At 39.2% G+C, this 22,739-nt stretch overlaps 1 protein-coding gene across 1 annotated transcript; it reads left to right on the forward strand.

Moving 5' to 3' along the window:
* The first annotated feature begins 630 nt into the window (after positions 1 to 630).
* On the forward strand, positions 631 to 21,716 carry inpp5l (inositol polyphosphate-5-phosphatase L). Its single transcript, XM_023290691.3, has 16 exons — positions 631 to 1,142; positions 8,660 to 8,701; positions 9,067 to 9,167; positions 9,592 to 9,679; positions 12,913 to 12,976; positions 13,574 to 13,677; positions 14,084 to 14,136; positions 15,922 to 16,041; positions 16,278 to 16,362; positions 16,468 to 16,563; positions 16,644 to 16,718; positions 16,970 to 17,043; positions 17,130 to 17,241; positions 18,715 to 18,783; positions 18,883 to 18,942; positions 19,841 to 21,716. The coding sequence occupies exons 1-15, from the start codon at positions 1,083 to 1,085 to the stop codon at positions 18,922 to 18,924; spliced, it is 1,185 nt and encodes a 394-aa protein (XP_023146459.2). The 5' UTR covers positions 631 to 1,082; the 3' UTR covers positions 18,925 to 18,942; positions 19,841 to 21,716.
* The last annotated feature ends 1,023 nt before the right edge of the window (positions 21,717 to 22,739 follow it).

The raw sequence follows: 22,739 nt of genomic DNA on the forward strand, positions 1-22,739 counted from the left end.
TTAGATAAAAGTTATTAATTCAACATTCATTTATAGACAGAGTTTTAATAATCTGATAAAGGTTAAAAATCAATCGTGGACCAACCATTTTATTGTTAAAATGTTGAAAAATTGATTAAATCATCATTATACTGTTTAAAATACTGTTTAATTGACAGCTTAAACGTCACTAATTCATCGATGTTGACTCTAGGACTGGGTGATACCATTTTTTGGAGGGGGGTGGCTCAATAATTGTAAATTAAGCAATATATATGTATGAATAATTAATCATTTAAATTTTTATAGCAGCTTAAATTGACATATAGAGTGCATTGTAAATGAATATGTTTCAGCGAGTATTGTTAAACCAACATTGTTTTAATATTTAATTAGCTTAAATGCAGCTTTTTAAGATGATGGTTCAGTCAATATTGATTCAGTGTCAGTTATGGTTGAAAATCGGATGTTTGTGTAACGATATTTCGGTGTTGTTTTAATCTGATTTAGCTGCGTGTAAAGAGACAGTGTAATTATATATTTTTGTACAAGTCACACATGAGTTCTTGTGCATTTTAAGTGTTCTTGTTTTGCGTTCAGAGGAGTTCAGGTTGTCTCAGCGCTGATTAACTGAACTCAATGTAATTGCAGGGCAGTGGGCGGAGCACCGAGAGTTCATAACACAACACTGTCTGACGGCTGCTCCGGTTATCTGAGCGCTTGTCAAGGCGGCAACAGATGCGCCGTGCGGGCTGGTTTAGTCCTATAAGCGGCTACTAGTCCAATTAACCTCGAGGAAGGCCCACGTCCAGGCAGGTCGGCAGTTTTAAACTAACTTACTCCCCTCCGGCGAGACGATAAATGTGAGCGGCGCTCCGGCTTACGATGATACGACAGCCCGCCATCAGCAGAGGAGTCGGACCTGAAGCAGCTCGGTGTCGGTGTCGGTGAGATGCTGCTGTAGTTTCCACCCTGAACCTGTACCGTCGCGATTTGGGCTCCCTTGATAAGCCTGGATAAGCTCCTGGAGAGCCGGGAGCTGTAGGCCTGCGTCGTTTGTGTTTTTTTCTACCGGAGTTTCCTCGGACTGTTGGGTCGTTAACATGGAAACACTCACTGATGTGCTGCTCGTCACCGCAAACGTCGGCTCCCTGTTTGACAATGTAAGTAAAACTAAAAAGCAAATGAAAAACTACATCTCACTGCAGTGCTGCCAGAGGATTAAAGGTGTCACAGATAAATAAGTAGCCGACAGGGTGGAGGAGGTGAGTTTTACCTTGAATGGGCTCCGTTGCTAGCTACTTCTGGGATGTAACAAGTGTGCTCAGCGCTCGTCGCCGTTAACGGCTCGTTAGCTTAATTGTAATTCGTGTGTATTATGTCTTAATACCTTCGAGTCCTGTTTAGTTGTCAGCTGTCAGCAGCATGTGCTCAGCAGCGTTCATCCGCTGTCGCTGATCGAAAGAAAAAGTCAAAGTTGATCCATTATTATCCGGTTCACCTCTGACGTGACCTGCCATGAGTAGAACACCGGTGTTACAGAGGAATCTGTGACCCGTCAGATACTGTGACACTCAAAGGTCACCTGTGACACCATATTCAAACATAGACGTGTCATCTCAAAACATACTATAACTCTTGAAAACATCTGATTTATTTTTTTCAGGAGGTTTGCAGTTATTTTAGATAAACTATATATTCAGAATATATATCAGCTAGAATTATATTAGAAGTAGTTTGTGCTGGTGCTGCCTGTCTTGACCAGGACACTTTTAATCTCAAACAGGCTTTTTGTTTGGATACAGGTTATGAAAGATGTAAAGACCAACTCCAGTTATATATATATTTTTACCTGCATGCCCGTATGGGGTTTTAAAATAGAACTAGGATTTTGGTAAACTTTCTATTTATTCGTACAAAGGATGTAAGACAAATTGCAACCTGTAAGAGTCTAAGAGTTAGTAGGACATGCTGTTGCCAAAGACACATCTTTACCAATTTATCCAAGACAGCTTAGAATAATAAATAACTTAGTCATCGTGGGAAACTCTTTATAGCTCAGTTACATTTTTCAATATGCTGGAAGACATACCATTATATCTACATAATAAGATAATTATGAATAATACTGTTTGGATAACGGGGCTGTACATTGGCTTGGTGATTAGCACTGTCACCTTGCAGCTAGAAGACGTCCCTGTGCATGCATGGGTTTTCTCCGGGTACTCCGGCTTTCTCCCACTGTCCAGAAATATGCTGAGGTTAATTGATAATTCTAAATTGTCTATAGATGTGAATGTGAGTGTGCTTGTTTGTCTCTATATGTAGCCCTGCGACAGACTTGTGACCTGTCCAGGGTGTCCCCTGCCTTCACCCCAAGTCAGCTGGGATAGACTCCAGCCGCCCCGTGACCCTAATGAGGATTAAGCGGTGTATAGATAATGGATAGATAGATAATGGGACTTTTTGTGTCCCTTTTTTGCATCAGTTTACAGCTTGAAAATGTACAGCTGAATTGCTCCAATATCACAACTTGCCATTGTGTTGTGTTGTGATGAAAGATTTCTGGATGCTTTACCAACGTTGATAGCTAAAGAACAAATTGATCAATTATTGCTACATGTTTTGTCCTCTTGCACAGTTGGGTTCTGCTGCATACTTTAGATACTGTATGTAGCTGACTTTAGGAGAGTATTTTTACAGTTTGCCGTAGGTGAGCAGGTGTGCTGAGCTGCAGCCAGCAGTGGGGGATTTATGTGAAGTTAGAGACAGGAACTTCCCAGATCTGCACACTGTAAAGAAAACAAATGCAGCTACATCTAAGCTATTTTAAGGCAGGAGGGGATTAATTTCATTGGAACAAAAAAGATTCTAAATGTGTTATTAGACAGGTGACTGGAGAAGAACTTTCAAATTAAAATTATGAATCCTGGTGTAACATTTAACCTCACATATTTACTCTACAGACCTTAAAATAAGTTTGTTTTCATTTGTTATATTGCTCTTAACTTTCATGACATGTCATGTGTTTCAGTATTTGGGTGTGTGTGCTTCTGCATTGGTCTTCCAGATTGTCTAGAAATGTTCTACAGTATCCTCTCAGTACTCAGATTACATGCAGTAAATTAGTCCTATGTGTACCCTGTCCAGGTCTGTCCACTTCATCATTACCACTCAGCTAACAACTATGCTTTTTCCATTACTCCCAGTAGAGAACCACCATTTATCATACTGGGAGGGACTGTGTTACTCAACAGCCAGTTTAAAGCATTCTTATCATACTATATGGCCTTTACGGCTCACAGAAGTTGTAGTTTATAGCCCGGTCTTACATATTTGTGCCTGTTCAAGCTTTACAGCATTAGAGAGGTTAGAGCATAATGTCGCTTTTCTAAACACACGTCTAAATATCCAACTCTGTCTTTGTTAAGGCTTGCGCTGGCTTGACAAAACTTTGAGACATTGCAGGGGGAGGAGGGCTCTTACGCTCATGGAAATTTGGCTCAGGACCATGTTTCCGGTTGCCAGACCTAGCTCCAATGAAAACATGTTAGATCCCATTGTGGGAGATATGTAAACAGATGAAAATCTTCCCCTGAGGGACTTGAGCTTTTCTACTTACTAAGGCCCCCCTATTCCTATAAACAAACACTCCTGAAGGTCTGCCTGGCCTTTAGGGTAAGAGCAGGACCTTAAGCACATCACAGAATAAATCCTATTGCTTTACAGTACTGGACTAGCTGAGCAGCTCAACAAGTGAGACTTACTGCTACTCACAGCACCGTCTCTTATATTGTTTAGCTTGTGTGATGACTATGTATGGGCTCAATTGTAATAGATGAAGATTTTTGTTGAAGTTTCCATTTATGTGTGATGTAAGATAAATAGTAGTCAGTACAAGTGTTAGTTATTTGAACATGCTGTTGCCAAAAATGCATGTCAGCCAATTTTCTCAAGACAGCTTGGAATAACAAATAGCTTAGTCTTAAAAGCTCAGTTTCTTTGGGTCAGTCCCTCTGTGGAAGTTACACAAACAGTGTCTGATTGCTGGATTGTGAATGTCAAATGTTGGTGTTTTAGGTTTTCCTGCTTTCATTTTTAACTTCAATCTACTTTTGACTAGTGTTAACCAAGCAGAATTGCATCTCCAGTATGAACTTTATCTCAAGGGTTGAATTAGGGTTTGTAGAACAGAGCCAGTGGGTCTGTGTTCAAGAGAGCTTAAAGAGTGTGTTTGTAGCCAGACTGATGTGAGAGGAGTCTCTCAGGTCACAATCGCTGAGCTGCAGTCATCCCTGTCATGCAAATACGCTATGCAAAGTTATTTTTCAGGTGGTACGAAAGCACCTGTTCCCACGGAAGACTCTACACTACCCCGGGAATAAACTGTGACGCAAAATCGGAAGCACCAACGTACTAAATGACAAATTAGTTTAGGTTAAGGGATAGCTGATAATTGATGTACTGCTCAGAGGGTTTAAAAGCCAGAAAAGTTAGCTTTAGAGTCAGAGAGAACTCAGACAAAAGACACTTCTGCTTTTAGAGCCTCATACAGCTCATCAAAGTGGATGTTAAATGCACCTCTTACTTAATCACCTTATTGCAATTATTTGCGCTAACTGCAATCAGTTTGCAATACTATTAGAATAATTTCCATTCACATTTTTTTAAAAACATTTGGACGAAACTAACACGAATGTCATATTTCAGTCATTATTTCTACATTGTTTTCCATCATTTGCTTCTTTGGCTATGGTTTAATGGCACCACCTGTTGAGGCATTTCCAGCATTTGACTGGTTGCATTTTGATGAGCATCTACTGACATCTTATTGCAGATCCAAACATCACAGCGCTACTGTGGGCACACTGTGGATTTAATCCAAACGAGAAAAGGAGAGTGGAGGCACCACTTTGTTTCTATTTGCAGCAAAAAGTGATGCTCAAAGTCACTAATACCACAAATCTAAAATTAATAGAAGCATTAAATGAACAGAGAAAGACAAATAATTCATAAATGTCAAAAAGTGACAACCTTAGATAACATCACTGGTTACCAGCTACACAAGTCAATATGGTAGGAAGAGCTCGCTAATAAACTGAACCTTAACTAGTGGGAAAAAATCTAATGTGAAATAAAGTGTGCATCAAAGAAAACCGATTTTATTTTTTCCGATTTAATAAATTAATGTTTTACCAAGCGTTTGCAGCATTTGATGTCAGTACCTACAGCAATAATGGAAATGTTCTTGTTCTAAACAAGGAAGAATCCACCTTGTTTGACATATTACCGTGTGTAAGGTTTATCCGTGTGCTTTTCTCATACATGTTTTACAGTATACTCAACTATCAACTTGCCATGCAATATTAAACACACTTTCGCAGATGACGTGTTGATGCAGGCCAGATTGTTACAGGTGCAGCTGTACTTGAATGAGACTGCATCCTGGAACACAAAACCGACAAAGCACACAGGATAATATTTCCAGGCAATCGTTGCGGTTTGTTTTAACCTGTACAGAGCTTGTGATTGATGACTTCCTGATTTCCATTTGACTCGTTTGTTCGTAGTTGAAGCTGTAATTATTCTTCATGATTAATAATTACACTCTTTTTGTGTATTTCATTCCTAGGATAGCATATTATAATTATAACTGACTCAAGAATCAGTCTTACAATTTTCCCTCATAAATACTCACAGATAAGGATCACATGCTTCTGCCTGTCCCCTCAGCCCTTTGGAACCTATTGTTTTGGTTTTCAGCCTCTAATTTTACTAATGGCAATGACTGATTCACTGCTTTCGTCATTGTTGTTTCTTGTGGAAGCAGGGCTGTTGTTGGTAAAGGGCATTCAAATCAATAGGTAAATAGTCCTTGATGAAGACACTCGAGACAATACCAGCTGACATGAAAAAATAATTGCAACTCGCCCAATCACAAGCATTTCCTTAAGACTTCCATACATTTTTTTCTCTTGAGATGGACAAAATTTTGTTGGATTTGTCCTTTTTTTGACATTTTGAACACCTAGCAAACAAGTATTGTTGCTTTCTGCTTCCTTTACTCTGTGTATTACAGCCATGTACAACTCTATGCTATATATATATATATATATATATATATATATATATATATATATATATATATATATATATATATACACACACACACACCATAGAAGCACTTACAAAAGATGCATTAACCCTCCAGTTGTCGTCGTCGGATAAAAATATTGTTTCCTTGTCTGAAAAAAAAATCTTAAAATTCAACAAAAAAATTCCCCAGATAAATTTCTGAAAATTTGCAAAACCTTCAGGAGGAAAATTCCAATAATTGCTTAAAAGTTTTATTTTAAAAAATCACCCAAATTTGGCAAGAAAGTTCTAGTAAATATTTTCAAAAAATGAGTAAAAATCTTCCAAAAAAAATCCTAAAAATATCTAAAGTGACTACATATATATCAGTAAAACTTCTAATATTTTCTTTAAGAACATTCACAAAAAAATCAACCAAAATCCACTGAAATTTGCTGGATTTTGGTTAGTTTTTTGTGAATGTTCTTAAGAGACATTTTTTTAGTATTTCTTTTTTCCATCAAAAAATTTTCAAAAACTTCTCAAAAATGTTGAAAATGTGGACATCAGAAGTTTCACTGTGAAAATATATGTTTTTTCCACATTTTCAAGCTTTAAAACGGGTCAATTTGACCAGCAGGACAGCACAAGGGTTAACAACAACAGTGCAATCGCCCTCCATTGTTCTCCCATGGCTCCTGTGCAGGTCTCCCAAGATGCACTAGTCTGCAGCCGCCTAATCATCTTATCACCCATCTACTCCCCCATTCTGGTGGTAAACAAACAAGTTAGTTAACAAAAATATGAGAACAATATGTTCTAGTTTTGTTTTTTTTTAACTGGTGGTAGAGGGAGTAGAAGGTTTTTTAGCCACCTTATTGACAGTTAAAGGAGACGTATGAAGCTTTACATTTCTTCTACACACCATTTAGTAAGCATTTAATCACCAGGATGTTAATGTATTTTAGCAGCTCAAGCTAAGGAGCAAGATATTTTTTTCAGAAGTTGGTAGAGATGGTGCAGGTATCACCTTTGCATTCAATATCATATTTTATCATAATGATGGAACACAAAAATACAGAGAAATGGATCCGATTTTTTATAGCAGTCAAAAAAGCACATTTTCATCTTTAAATGTGTAATCAAACAGCAAAAGACATCTCTTTTCTTATTTCTCTTATTTTGTTGTATGCTGTATTTCTTGCATTTACAGCCTTTCTTGCAGTATTTAAAGAAACAATGTTAAATTATACATTTAAAGATAGATAGTGGAGATGATTTCCTTCACTGCCAGGTTCATTAATAGTGACAGATATAGACTGTACAGTCTGTGTGACAGATAGACTGTAGTCTGTTCTGAACAAAGGAGTGACCAAGTACATTATTAAACTCATAAATAGTGTTTCCTAAAAATAGAAATGTGCAAGATTTATAAACCAAAACCCATAAGAAGATATCTTGTCCTTCTTAATGAATGTTTCTGTGTAATAGATTAATCAACCTGATAAGGTTTTGCTACATAAGATACCAAAAATGGGTGACTGTCACAAGGAGAACAGCATGAATTTGTAAAATCACTGACAGGACTTTGCAAACCATGGCTCAGACATACTGCATAGCATTTATCCAAACTGCTGCCTTTTGAGGATTGCTAATTGCATTTTTTTTTGGTCAAACTGCAATTGCAAATTGAAATTGATTGAATTGTTCAGCCCCGGGTTTGTCCGATATGCAACTTTCTGAATAGATGATAACTAGACACTGGTTCTTTGATTTTCATGCTGAAGTCATGCAGGGACATCTAGTGGCCACAAGATGTTAGAGCGGTTTAATTAGTAATTAAATTCTTGATGATCATTAAATGGCCTAAGAAGAAAGAGTTTGGTGACCAACCATGGATGTCATCTTTCTCTTTGTGACTAACTACAGCAGCCTGTCTCTGAATATTTCTGTCTTGTTGATCCCTGCCCTACTATTGTCCAAGTTACGGGTTCTCTGTCAATGAACAGGTTCTCTGTCAGTAATTGAATGAATAAATGATACACTTATGCCTAGAGGTGGGTTTTCCATTTCTTTTTGGCAAGTTTTCGACACCGATATACACTACCAGTTAAAAGTTTGGACACACCTTCTCATTTGGTGGTTTTTCTTCATTTTCATGACTATTTACACTGTAGATTCTCGCTGAAGGCATCAAAACTATGAATGAACACATGGAATTATGTAGTAAACATAAAAGTGTGAAATGAGTCAAAACATGTTTTATATTTTAGGTTCTTCAAAATAGCCGCCCTTTGCTTTGATTACTGCTTTGCACACTCTCTCTTGCACATTCTCTCGATGGTTTTTGTAGTGAGCGGCAAGTCTGTCCTGAGGTGAAATTAACATGGTATATTCCCTACAATTAAGGTGAGGGCCTATGGGACGATGCGGACCGAATACAGTGCTTTTCAAATGTGCATGTTCACCGCACAAAATAATTAAGCTGTAACATTTTGATACAAAACTTTAAACTTTTAGCCTGAAGGGCTTTATCTGCCTGTTAATGTTTATTTAGTCATCATGCATCCCTACCCTAAGCATGACGATTTTTCTTGTTTCACAGGTGGGTGAAATTCAAAATGAATGGTTACAAGAATTATATAAGGTAAGTTTGAGCCTCCTTTATTCACTATTCAAAATATTTCATATTCCTTGCCAGTACTTTGAATTTTTCTCTTAAATTTTGTGGAGATTCTGATAAAGTTCAAACAAATTAAAACTGGCTCTGGTCCGCCTGTATAGTTTGCTGACCTCATTACACCAGTAACATCTAAGCATACACAAGTGCTCCATGTTCCTCTGGAAAACTGACACTGTGCTGATAATTGACAGCAGAGCAACATGAGGCCTAGTGTGACTTCTAATGGATACTTAACCTTCATCCTGTAACACACGGTGCTGACCCTCTTCTGTACTCTGCAATGTAAGCCTATACATTAGTCTGAGACCATTTGCTTTGCTTTGTAACAGACGATCCACAGCTACAAGCCGCAGTTCATCGCCCTGCACTTCCAGGAGGTGGGAGGCAAGGATTACATGGCCAACATGGGCCATGCAGAAAACTTCTTCTGGTAGGGTTAATGTGCTGATTATATAATCCATGTTGCACTGTAAAGTCACACTCCTCCTTTATGTTTTATGTGATTTTTTTGTACAAATGTTTAATAAGAAAGTCCTGTCTCTTTCTTGAAATATTTTATGCACCAGAATCATCCTCAAATAGCAAGTTAATTGTTAGGTCTCTGATATGTCAAACTAGCTTGTTTAATCTGGCCAACAGTTAAAAAGTCAACGTTTACAGTCATTTTAGAATCTAGAACCAGTGAAATTATGACATTTTAGCTTAAAATGGAACTCCAAAATGCATGCAACTGTTGACAGTTAACTCGGTTAAAGTAGTTGATAAAACTGCTAATTCTTCTAGCACTACAGGCAAAAAAACAAGATATTTAGCTGTGTATCCTACTGATTGCTGTCATACTCTGCTCTTCCCAGGAACATTGAGTCCAGTGATGAAATGAAAGACTTCGACAGGGTTTGCATTTATGTGGACAACCAGTTCCAAGCAGAGGACAGCTTCACGGTAGGAAACGTTCTTCTCAGAGTACTTCCTATGTGCTTCCACTAGATGGAGTCCTCCTCCATGTTAATGCTCAGAGGTAGCTGGAGGTGTTAATGCACTTTATTGCTGGGGAAAATCAGAAGCTTCTTGGACTCCAGTGGAAATTCCGGTATTGCTTCAAATCAGCTTCTGTTTTGCAGCATAATGTTTCTTCCATGTCGGGAAGTCCTTTGTAAGAAAACTGGGTCACATTATGTCTTTGTCTCACTGCCTTGATACAAAAACTGCCAGTACGTCACAACTAAAGAGAAGTTAATCAAAATGTATGATTATTTTTTATGTATAATTGATTCATTTTTGTGTATTTAAAATGCCTATGGAGAAAAAAAACACACAATACTCCATTAAATAAAAGTATGACCTCAATTTAAAGTTCACTGTTCTTCAAAACATTCTGCATCTTACAACAGAACGTATACACCAATCAGCCACAACAAGAGTATACAAGTATATCTGGTTACAATGCAATATTCATGGAAACAGCACTATCCAACAGCTGTGTCTTTCTGCCACAACGCAAAAACTAAGGAATGGCTCGAAGAACATGACGAAGAGCCTTCAAAGTCTCAAGATACCAATCCCATCAAGCATCCATGGTATGCATCAGGGCAAGCCTTTCAGAGTAAATGCAACAAAGCTGGGTTACCACAGGATAAACAGACCCAGAGATAGGAAATGAAACTGTACAAAGCATAAAGGTTGGGATTCATGCAACAAGGCTCACTGTAGAATCTCACGTGCGCAAACCACTGCCATGCGTTAACGATATAGATCTCAAAGACATAGCATGAAACAATGTTGTCGTCACACAGTATGGGCACCGAGAGAAGAGATGCTCTTAAAGACTGGTTTGTTAAGTCACTCATGCGGCTACCAACGTTTCTTAGCACCATCAGTTCAGAGTCTGAACCCAGAACCCAGAGTCTGACGTCTGAGCTGGTGCTTTTAAGCAACTAAAGTGCCATTACAGAGTTGCTGGGATGCTGTTCAGGTCATGGGTTCTGCCTCAATCTCCTCGCCTGTCCTGGAAACCATTTCCTCCGTCAGACCTCCTTGCTTAGCGCACCAGACCTCACATGGCACATGCAAGCTTTTGTCATCTTTCTTGGAATTACTTGGAACAACTTGGAAACCGTGTTTACAGTTAGAACTGGTTTTTCAGCATTAGTTGTTTTGAAATCCTGCCCCATTTAAGCCAAGTCAAGTAACACCTCTTCAGTGGTTGAGTGGCTGAGTATTTCTTAAACTATTAACCCTCACTCCTCCCAGGTGATACCCTCACACTGAGCGTCTGACAGTAGGGGTCAATGGCTGCATCTGTAGACTGAAGGTGCGTGAAGTAAAAACGGCAAAGTCAATGGCCAGGTGTGGGAGAGACAGGCCAAAGTCAATACATTTAACTCTAGATTAAAACTATTGATCCCAGCCCATTTGTGCACGATAAATAAAGTGTGCTGGGTGGGGTGGAAGACAGCTGGGACTAAGTTTCCCCTGCACTCGAGTGTTTTGCACCCTCCACTGTTTGCCCTGAGAGGGTTGCAACCCCCCCTAATCCCACCTAATGCCTCATTCTCATTTCATCTGTGCCACCTGCATTGATTTTCAATTTGTTTCCCCTTGGCTGCAGATCATCAGTTATATGGCCAAGAGAGAGTTTGTGGGGGGGTCTCCTTTCAGAGGGGTTGCAGAAGTAGAGGGGGCAGACTTGCATGCATTCCCAGTACAAATGGTGTTTTGATAAAAAATCACTTGTAAGTCAATATTTTTTTATTAAACTGTGCACAAACCTGATTGATGAAGATAGGTGTTTGGCAGAGTATGTGGAGGAGAATGTGGAGGGAGAACGCGTATCCGTGGATGTGTGTTCATGTTTACTTTTCTGTATGTAACAAGTTGCTAAACCGGCATAAACTAAACCAGATTGTCCCGGGTTTTGATGAGGTAATTATCAGAGTATAGTATCAACTCTTCCAGCCCTCACGAGTTGGCACCAATTTTGAACTACATTTACCGTAAAACCATTTGTCAGTCAGCTTTAGCATTAAGTAGCAACCCCATCAGAGTTGTTGGAATTAGTCCCTGGCCGGGCTCTAACCTTAGTTTGTACAAGTTGGTCACTAATTGCCGCTGGCTGGAGCCGACCACAGAGACACACCATTTTATTAAATGAGGATGACTTTGGCACTGAAGATAAATGATCTCTTCAGGGAGAGATCTCTCATGCTCCGGGTGGATATGTTTGTGTATAGGAGGGGGGGGTCGCACAGCAGTCCGTCACGCCTCGAGCCCTCTGAACACCGGCTGATTTTTCTTCGGCCCCCCAGTCACAGCAGCAGCGTTGGCAGACAGCAGGCCTACTGCTTAATACCTTTTAAATGGTTTTAATTTTCTGTCTTTATTGATTTCACGGGGCATGATTAATCAGATCAGTGGAGCAGGCAGTTAGTACATTAAAAATTGTCAGCCCCATGTCAGGGATGATTGGGTGCTGAAGTGTGTGTATGAGGGCCAGTAAGTGGATGTGGCTGGCAGTTATATGTTCACTTGGAGTGGTTTTTTTTTTTGTTCTTTATAGTTTCATGTTTCTTTTTGGATGGTAACAAAATACTCATTCAATACGAGGTTCACATTTCCGTTAAATGAACAATTCAGCCCATCATCTCAGCAAATTAGAGGACTCCACCTGTTTTTACCATCTTATTTAGGCATTTGGTTCTGTGTGAAGCTCTATTGTTCAGTTTAAAAGTTTGTTGTTTTTGCATTATGAAAGTGAAATATGTAAGGAACATGTTCAGACACTATTCTTTTAGACTTGAAGAGCTGCGTTTGTATTTTTTCCATACAAAACGTATCAACATTTCTTGTCTTTTTTTGCAGCGGATGCATGAAAATACAGCGGTTTGCCAGAACAAAGTGTTGTACTGTTTTAGTATGATTTGTTTTAGATGCTTAAATATCGCTACTACTATACTTGATGCAGGTCGTCATTGTAACTGGTTCTCAGTTGACCTACTTGGTTTAAAAAAAGGTTACATCAAATGAAATAAATAAATAAAGACTTTAACTTTTTTATTATTTTTTTCTGTGGTTTAACAGGAAGTGATCTTGCGTATTCTAAATTGAGTTGCCTCTAGGTACATTTATTAGATATTGTAAAAAAAAAAAAGAAAAAAAAATCTGTTTTCTCTCCATAGGCTTTGGGGAGCATGTACTTCATCCACAAGGCACTGAAAAATGTCTATCAATATGACTTTGAAGGTAAAAACTCCTTAAATGTGATATTTGCATTTGACATTTCTAATTTCGTCATCCATCAGTTTGTGATAGATCTGTATTTGTTTTTTCATTTTCAAAAGATTTTTAAATTTTAGAAGTCGTCGACAGCCACCTCCATTACATAACTCACTGTTTTTATTAATGCCTCCCACCTTTGATGGAGCAAGAGTGCTGTTGTGTATGACTGGAAAAAATTCTCGTCCGTTTTTTTTTTTAACTTTTAAGATATTTCTCTGCGCATAATGACACTTTGATGGCTACCTCTCCTGGCCCGATATTTGCAAAGAACTAGAATTTAAAGTGGAGCTGTTATTTTGCTGCTGCATAGTCCAGTCACGTTAGGTGTGAAAAAGCTCCTGAGAAAAGCTTATGGAAGAACCATAAACATCCCAGAGCTGCCACTCGCTGTGTGGCCTAAACCGATTGTTGTTTGCCAAACGCAGTCTAATGGCCCGCTTATAGATTCTCTCATCACGTATGCCGCTCTGATGAGGTTAACACCAGTTTATTGATTGCTGTTTGCATGTTTTCTCACTCTTTTACATGTCATCGCCTTCTCTCTGCCTCTCCCTCTCTCAGCTAAGGATTTTAAAGCGGTGTCGGGGCAGACCAAGTACGTGGGCTCTCTGGATGGGGTCGCCACAGTGGAGAAAGAAAAATTCCCAAAGAATTTCTGGCCTGATGTGAGTATGTATGTATGCATGAGTGTGCATCTGTGTATGCCTGTGTGTGTGTGTGTGTGTGTGTGTGTGTGTGTGTGTGTGTGTGTGTGTGTGTGTGTGTGTGTGTGTGTGTGTGTGTGTGTGTGTGTGTGTGTGTGTGTGTGTGTGTGTGTGTGTGTGTGTGTGTGTGTGTGTGTGTGTGTGTGTGTGTGTGTGTGTGTGTGTGTGTGTGTGTGTGGGGAGGGGTAAGCATGGGCCAAAGGGAGATGTTGGGACAAATGAGTCTACTGGGGCTGTAGGGGCCGTCTGCCAGCTCTGACAGGGAGATGAGACAAATTATGTGCGAGAATCAATAATTATCAGTTTGGCCCTTTAAAGACACAGCTCACTGCTGTTTAGTGACTCACTCAATTTGTCTCTGTTACAGTTCAAGTGGTCCAGAAAGGGCTTCATGAGGACCCGCTGGATCATACACAACCAGTACGTGATGCACATCAACCTCACCTTCTTATACCAGTAGATATGGACTCTGCTCACTTTGAGTTTTGGACTGTTTGTTGACTTTTGTGAAATCCAGTTATTAGAAAAAAAACTTTCTTAATAAAACACACATAGGCTTCCTATTTCAAACAGATGTAAAAGCCAGCGGTTGCACATGCGAGCATCATGTTCCAGTTTCAGAAACCTCAGACAACCCCTTATTACTCCGCCAAGGAGGTGGAGCTTCAGCAGAGTTATGTGACGATCGCTGTACGTTTGTCTGTTTGTCCTTCTGTTCGTCTGTTAGCAACATTACTCAAAAACGGACTAACGGATTTGGATGATATTTTCAGGGAAGGCCAGAAATGACACAAGGACTAAGTGATTAGATTCTGGCGGTGATGTGGTTTATAGTCTGGATCCATAGATTTGTTAAAGATTTCTGTATCATTGCGAGATAGCGGTAAGGCGTCACTGTAACGATGACTACGAGTGAACACTACGTGACGATCACATGATTGCGGTCCTACTACAAATCAACCATTGCATACTTATCAGGACTTATCCGTCGGAAATGATATGAGGAATGGATTAAATTGTGGGGGTGTTTCAGAGTCCCATCAATTCCCACCACCCGCTACATATTTAGGTCACATGATTTGGTATCTGTACATAACATGCACATGCATCACACACGCCTGTGCTCAGTGCAAGGTAATTTTGTTGGTGGGTACTTCTATATTAAATCGCTACATTCTATAGTGCCGTGATTTCTGCCACACATTTTTTCAAGATTTCAGCTGTCGGAAATGATACAATGACTGAGCAGCCTTTGCGGAATACCGCGCTCTCTGAGTACTTTCCTTATTCAGGTTTTAAGAGACCTGATTGCTAGCTGGAGTACTCTGAAAGAAACTGGGATACTATTGCATGTGTCCATCTTATACTGATTTTTGAGCACTGCTGGCTACCTGCACATGCGTGGCTTTATCCAAGTGACAGAACAGAAACACAAGCGAAGGCCCTCAGAGCTGTAGACTGTACTTCTCTGAACCCCAAACTGGTCAGCAGCCAACTGATTCTCCCCACAATAAGCCCAGTTTATACAATACTATAGTCCCTCTTTTCAGTAATGGAATTGTTTGTTGTACTGTTGTTTCCTCTGGGCTTTAACTGTCACATAGCTGTGAAAAGGATGTCCTACTTGCGCAGAAATTCTCTCTGACTGTTACAGACTGTTAGAGGACTGTGTACACATTTTTATTTAATTAGCAAATAATATATATTTACATGTATGTTTTGAAGCCCCTTAAGTTGAACTGAAATAAGTACAGCCCTGAAAAGAACCACACGGTGCTACTGCTACAGCCTGTCTTTCCTGGGACTTGTAGTCACTGTTTGCTCTGCTGTATTTTTACCTGGGGTGATAACAAAAGGAGCCTACAATCTGCCTATATGTGCCACAACATCATGCTGTGAGTCAACACAGCTCATTTGTAGGATAAACATTAATTGTTTTCCGGAGGCAGCTAAACAAAGGGAGTGAACACTTGACAGAAGACAAATGTTAGGCTTGTGGACTCAGCATTAACACAGGCACACTCACTGATAAGAAAACTCCCCATAAATGACACCTGGATTAGCACACACACATGCATACATGCACACACCCACTCATATATGTATCTGTCTGATGTCAGGTTTCTGTGTTATCAGATTATTTCCTGTTTTCTTCCGTCACGTGCCACAAATCAACCGTTTTTTGCCTGGTTGTGTTCTTCACAGAGGTCTAGACCTGGTCAATGTCCACCTGTTCCATGATGCCTCCAACCTCATTGCCTGCAACTCCAGTCCTTCTATTTACTCAGCTAACCGTAAAAACGCCCTCAGATATGTCATCAACAGGTCAGACTTGCAGCTGCATCATTTCATGCAAAAGCATGACTGTAAAATGTTCAAAATGACACCGTGAGTTAACCATAAAACTGACTAAATGACCGTTCATCATCTGCTAGCAAACAAAGAGACATCAAACTATCTTGAAAACATAATGATTTTAATGTGAATTTGCACTCTCTCAAAGTCAGACTTATTAGAGAAACAGACCCTGTGTGATACCTGACAGAAGAATCTCTTTGCAGAATATCAGACAGCCGCTACACTCCTCTGCCTTTTTTCGTGTTTGGAGATTTCAACTTCCGTCTGGACACACTATCTTTGGTCCAGGTTTGCAGCAACATTCATTTTTCCCCAAAGCTCAGCTGAAAATGAAATGCATCAGTCGTGCATTTTGACATATATCCTGTTTTGTGTGTGTGTTTCTGTGACCAGCATCTATCCACTGCAACAGATGTGCAGACAGTAAAGAAGGATTGCAGCAACGAAGTGGAGAAAATCATTTGCGAAGAAAAAGACAACGACCACAAGGTGATAAGAGAACTGGTTAAAGTTGCCGGTGACGGCTTTTACTGGTGCTTTCGCGTGACCTACTTCCATTTCACGTGCAGGTACTGCTCCAAATTGAGGAGAAGCTGTTTGCTTACCTGCACCAGGCGGTTTTCAGAGAGGACGACGGCAGAGCGGTAAGATCACAATCTAAGCTTTAACCTACATCGGTCCCATCAGCTACTCCACTGTAAAACTCAGACTGCTTTGCAACAATACGATGTCTTCACAGATTAGATTGTGTCTTATCAGCGGAAATACATTACAGTGCAGTAAATTAAATGAAACTGAGATAGCTGTGACAGTGAAGCTGCTTGTTTCTTATGTATTGACATTTCCAGTAGCTACCAGTGATCGCAGCTTATCAGAAATGATTTCTGTTTCTCAGCTTTTGAAGTATGACAAAGAGGTCGCAGCCTTTCAAGATGTAATTAAGGAAGAGGACATTAAGTTTCCACCCAGGTAAAACTCCGAGCTGAGCTACTTCATCCTCCTGTTCTGCTGGTTTCCTGCACTTAGGTTTCATTTCTGTTCTGTTTCATACTCAGCTACCCCTACAGTGAAGAGTACACCAAACCAACCCAGTACATGAACACTCGCTGTCCTGCGTGGTGTGATCGCATCCTCATGTCACACGCTGCCCAAGACTTCATCGAGAGGGTCAGTCGTCATTTACTGTCACTGTATTTAAAGCTGAAGTTGATGACTTTCTGCATGTTGTCTTTCTCCGTCCTTCCAAATAGAGCTAAATGTTTTCTCTGTTAAAAGCTCAGACCATACACATTGTAGAATTGTAACCTCTTTGCAGGATCTTAGCTCTGTAATGTGTCTGACATCATTTTCTTGACAATATTTACCTTTTCACATGGCTTTAGACAGAGAATGTGTATAAGACTAGTGCCATTTCTCCTGAAGTTTCTCCGAAGTTTATGTTACTAACTGCTGCACTGAATTTGCATCTTTAAATTCCATTAATTTCTTTTGAAAGAAAAGCAACAGCATATTTGGCAGTGGAAAAAGAAAGACAGTAGAGGAATAATATGCAGCAAATGCTGGGAATCAAAACAACCCATTTCAACATTTAATGGCTGGACTGGATATGTATAACACATATCTGTATTTCTATTCTTCCTAGTCAAAAAGAACTTTTCAGGTATCTACAATGTCATTCGGTCTACAAACAATCATCGTTTCAGATTTGGATATCTTAATTTTTCCCAGGACAAATAGTTACACTTTTACTATTCACGTTTGCAGGTGTTGTAATTCCCTTTGCAACTAGTAATAACTCCAGTTTCAGGTGTTCAGTTTCCTTCTGACAGCTCATAATTCCTGTTCCTGTTAGCTGCAGTTCATGATATCAGCAGTGGACTTTTCAAATTAATTTAAAGTGTAATTACAGATATTATTAGAGTTTTGACTCACCTTTGAGGTGAAATGTGGCAAATATTTTTTATGTAGAGGCAACTTGGTTTTCAAACATACTTTGGCACTGCACCTGTACCTGTCTAGGACAGGATGATGTACTGCCATGTCAGAGCAGCGCTCTAGTTAATTTCAAAGTGAAGTCTGAAATGAACAAAACTCTTGTTCTCCATAAACTCTTCTTATTTCACTACATTTTTTATTGATCTTTTCCACCAAAGCAGCTGCTATTACCTAACACTGTTAAATGCTTTGATGGATCAACATGCAACTGAAATCCTCGTATGAACGGCATCACGTACAACAATTTGGACTCGTCCTAATGACATTTCAGACCTGCAACTACTATTCCTAGTCCAAACTGAATTACAGATATCTGTTGTTTTGACTAGTAAGCATGGGCTTGTAGATATCTAGTCATCTTCTGACTAGACACTGTGTCACTACAGCTAGTCAAAATTCCATTGTTGATATCTGTATTTTAAATCTGATGGTCAAACTCAGAAATTAAATGCTAAATCAGCTTGGCGTATGTGGAATTCACCCCAACCATTCAGCTGTGGTTCCACAACAAATTGTGTCAAACTGTTTAGCAAAAGGAAAATGCATTATTTTTACTATCACCAATATACACTGAATGTGAGATTTTTCTGGTTTTGTTACTTGAACAGATGTACTGTAGATGATGCAGATGTTTGATCTTTTCAGAGAGATGACGGTGAGAAGAGTGTTGTTTACAACACAGTGGGTCCTAACGTCTGTATGGGAGACCATAAGGTAACAGTTGAAATAATAAAAATGATAAACACAAGGTATATTTTACAGGTATCAAATCAGCCACCAGTGACTCTGACCTGTTTTTGTTTTTCTTTCCAGCCTGTTTTCTTGTCCTTCTCACTGAAGACAAATGACCATTGACTTGGATCCTTCTCCGTGGTAAGAGTGTGTGTGTGTGTGTGTGTGTGTGTGTGTGTGTGTGTGTGTGTGTGTGTGTGTGTGTGTGTGTGTGTGTGCGCGCGTGCGCGTGCGCGTGTGTGTGTGTGCTTACTGTACCAGATGTGGAGGTGCAGATGTGTCTGTGTGGTGATTCCACAGGGTAGATTCAGTGTGGGAGAATGATCACCGTAATCTTGTACTGGTCCCTGGAGAGCCATAACCAGGCTGGCCCAGTGGAGTCGGGATATGAACTAAGATGAAGTGCCTGCGGGACACAAGCGCTCCTTTGTGTCTGGTGTAGTTGGAGCACAGGCGATCAGCACCTTTCACTGATCTATGTCTATTGAATCCTCTCCACTGTCACTGTGGCGACACATTAAGTGCATTGCTGGGCCGCTTTTCATTAATTACCATCTAGATGGTCGGCCGGAGGGACATTCGTTGTGCAGGACAGCATATTGGCATTTTTATGGCCATGATTTTTGTTTTGCTGCCATTTAAATTTATTTTTTTAAGGATGGACTCCTTTTTCATGACGGTTCTTCTTCAAAATGATGAGATCCATTCCACACAATGAAGCTGCTTGAAAGATGCGTGAAGCAGCTCACGTTGCCTAAAGTTCACTTCAGTCCACTTGTAACGTGATACTTCTCACGCTGCATTAAAGGGAGGTATGCTTGTGTGGTTTGATTCCACCTTTGATTATCTTACAATAGCATCCAACTGTCTATGGCACGTGGCCCTACACATGGTATCCCACACCTGCACTCTGATCTACTCGGAAAGGAAGGAAGAATTTTAACACTGGCTGAATAGAGTTCTAATCTAACGTCATTCCATTGCTTGTTTCATTTGGCGTGTGATTTATGATAAATGTGTGTGTGTGTGTCTGCTGCAGGTCTATCAACACACTGTCCACAGCGGGTAATCCAAGCAAAGGGCTCGACCCAGCCTGTCCTGTGAACACTCCGTTCTCACATCACTAGTGTCTCACGTCTGATCTGTATACTGCTGACCACAGCTTTAGCCCCATGAGCACAGATTCACTGGTGGCTGTCACTTCTGAGGCATTATTCCGATTTCTCCACTCACTCTCAGATTTTAAGTCCCCTGACCTAAAAGCTCAGAGTCACTTTGGATGTTTCCAGAATTCCTACCTGCTGTCATGGAGACTGTTTTTTGTTTGTTTGTTTTTAATGGGACCAAACGAGGGCAGAGGACCCTTTAAATGAATGTGTACATGCTTATGCACAACACTGCTAAATTCTGATTTTAGTTGTAGCATTTTTAAATATACGCCTTTTATACTGGCACTGTCAAAAACGACAAGTTATTATGATTTTACTAATTTCTTACAGGCCCTAAATAATTTATTTAAACCCTCGGTTCAGTTAGGCTACTTCAAGTTTAATATATTATCCTAAAATTCAAATGTAGTAATGTGTAATTTAGGATTTAGAAGAATATTTTTGTTATTTTGAGCCACAGTGTGGCTAAAAAATATTGTCATGAAAGCTGAAAATTGTGGGATTTTTATTGTCAACTATTGGGCATAACTTCTACATGGCTACATTTTATTTTGTATTTTATGCCCTGATTAGTTCAGGTGTTTATTTATTTCTGTAATGGCAACATTTTACAGGACACACACAGTAGAGAAATGCTGCTTTCTCAGTTCTTGTTGACGTGTTTAGTTTCATGTCCTCTACAGGATTTATGATGGATTTTTACTGACACTTGTAGGTACTTCACACCTAACGACCCTTAACCATGTCAGATGTTTCAGAATGGATTTATAATAGCAACATTATGTAGAAATGACACTAGATAGCGGAAGAGGACATTATTATTTTATAGCAACAACAGAGCCTCTACAGCAGCTTCCATCTGCTGTGGTAGGAGCTGAATAAATGTACTAAATTAATATGAATAATGTTTTACCTTTTTTGTACTCACAGTTAGATTATTCTGTACATTATACCAAGTGCTTTATTCCACAAGCCATCACTCAGCAGTTCTCATTTTGTCAGTTTTAACTTTTGTCACTCAGAGAAAGTTACTTTTGCAGTTTGTCTTTGCTGCCCAGACATTTCTTCCACCCTGTTTTGGTTGATATCAACCTTTTTTCATTGCCAAAAGAATTATACCGTACTCCTCTTGTGTTTACTTACTACTGTAGTTAAGGCGTGTGGATGGCTTTGCTAAAACTTCTAAAATCCTGTATGTATACAGTAAACACACGTGTGCACACACAACACAGAAGGCACTGTTTGCTCTCAGATTTCTTTGATTTCTGTCTTATTTCCTTCTCTTGATTCATAGTCTCATACTGTAGCACCTGTGCAGTAATATATTTGAATGTTATCAGTTTGATGTTTTGATCTGGCTTTAATAATGACTAAATAAGTGGATTTATAACATGTTTGTTACTTATTTTATCTTCATTTTTTGAGTGTTTTGTGAAACTTACATGGCTTGATGGAACAGTACACTCCCTATATTGATACCAAAATGCTTTTTCATGCATAAACTTGCAGGTATGAAGTTTAGACTGTCATGTCATGTTTGTAAACCGTAACAAGGAGCAGTTGTGCAAATGTCTGTGTAGATTTGAAACAGTTTGTAAGTTTAAAAAAAAAAAAAACTCATAGAGGTTCATTGTTATTACGGGAGCAGAGTTGTTGTAAGGTCAGTATTACCTTTAGATTAACTCTGGTAAGACACTACATCATTGTGCTATTTCACTTTTGTAAATAAAGTGTTACCCTCAGAAATATGTGTTTCATATTTCATTATTCAGCGGTTCATTCAGGTCATTCAGGTCATACCTGTTTGGGGAAAAGCAGTGTGAAAGGTGTGATCGTTTACTATACATCTGCAGCGACTCTGGCTTTTTTTCCCGTATGAGGGCTGATAAACCTGAAAGGTTACATTAAGGACTGCGTGCTTCAGACTGCAGCTTTCTGAATGCTGCTGCCTTTATGCCTTTAGTTAAACAAACCTCCTGACTACAGGGACCTAGAAGAGCACAATAAATAATTGAATTTTTCTTTTATTTTACACCCTCACTGAGTTATATTAACATGAGGAATATCCATGCTGACTTTTGTATAGGTCAACATTTAGCCTGCATTAGCAGCCCAGTCTGTATATGTCCGTGTTAAACATTCACTTTCCGTAGTTAAAGAACTCAGAGTGAGCTGCATTTATTTTGTGGCAGCAGATAAATGAGAGCTAAAACAGACGAGGTATTAAGGCCGCCCTCTAAAGCTGGAATTGGCTGACGATTTGGAACATTTTGCTCAGATTGAAAATCTCCCAACAAATCAAGAACCTGCTGAATTCGTGACTGATTCTCAGCTTTATTGCCATTTCATTTTTGTGTTGATTCGATCGTATGACTCAAATAAATCCTGGTTTTTATTTTTTTCATTTTCACAAAATTCCCAGATAAAAGCAGATTGGAAGGAGACTGAAACTTGTATTTAGAATTCTTGATAACTGTTAAACAGTTGCATGATCCAAACTAACTCCCATGTGGGTTTTTGTTTTCAAATCAGTTTCATTTCAGTTGGTTTACTTAGAAGGTTTGCTCATTTAAGTTGTCTTCTTAATCACTAAACATTTTTAGTCTTGCTTTGGTTTTTATATATATATATATATATATATATATATATATATATATATATATATATATATATATATATATATATATATATATATACTATAAAAGAATGCATATGGAGTTATCTTCAGTATTATTATATTATTGTAATTTTATACTTTTTAATTCACAC

This window comes from Amphiprion ocellaris, chromosome 6, assembly GCF_022539595.1.
Source record: "Amphiprion ocellaris isolate individual 3 ecotype Okinawa chromosome 6, ASM2253959v1, whole genome shotgun sequence".
Lineage (NCBI taxonomy): Eukaryota > Metazoa > Chordata > Actinopteri > Pomacentridae > Amphiprion > Amphiprion ocellaris.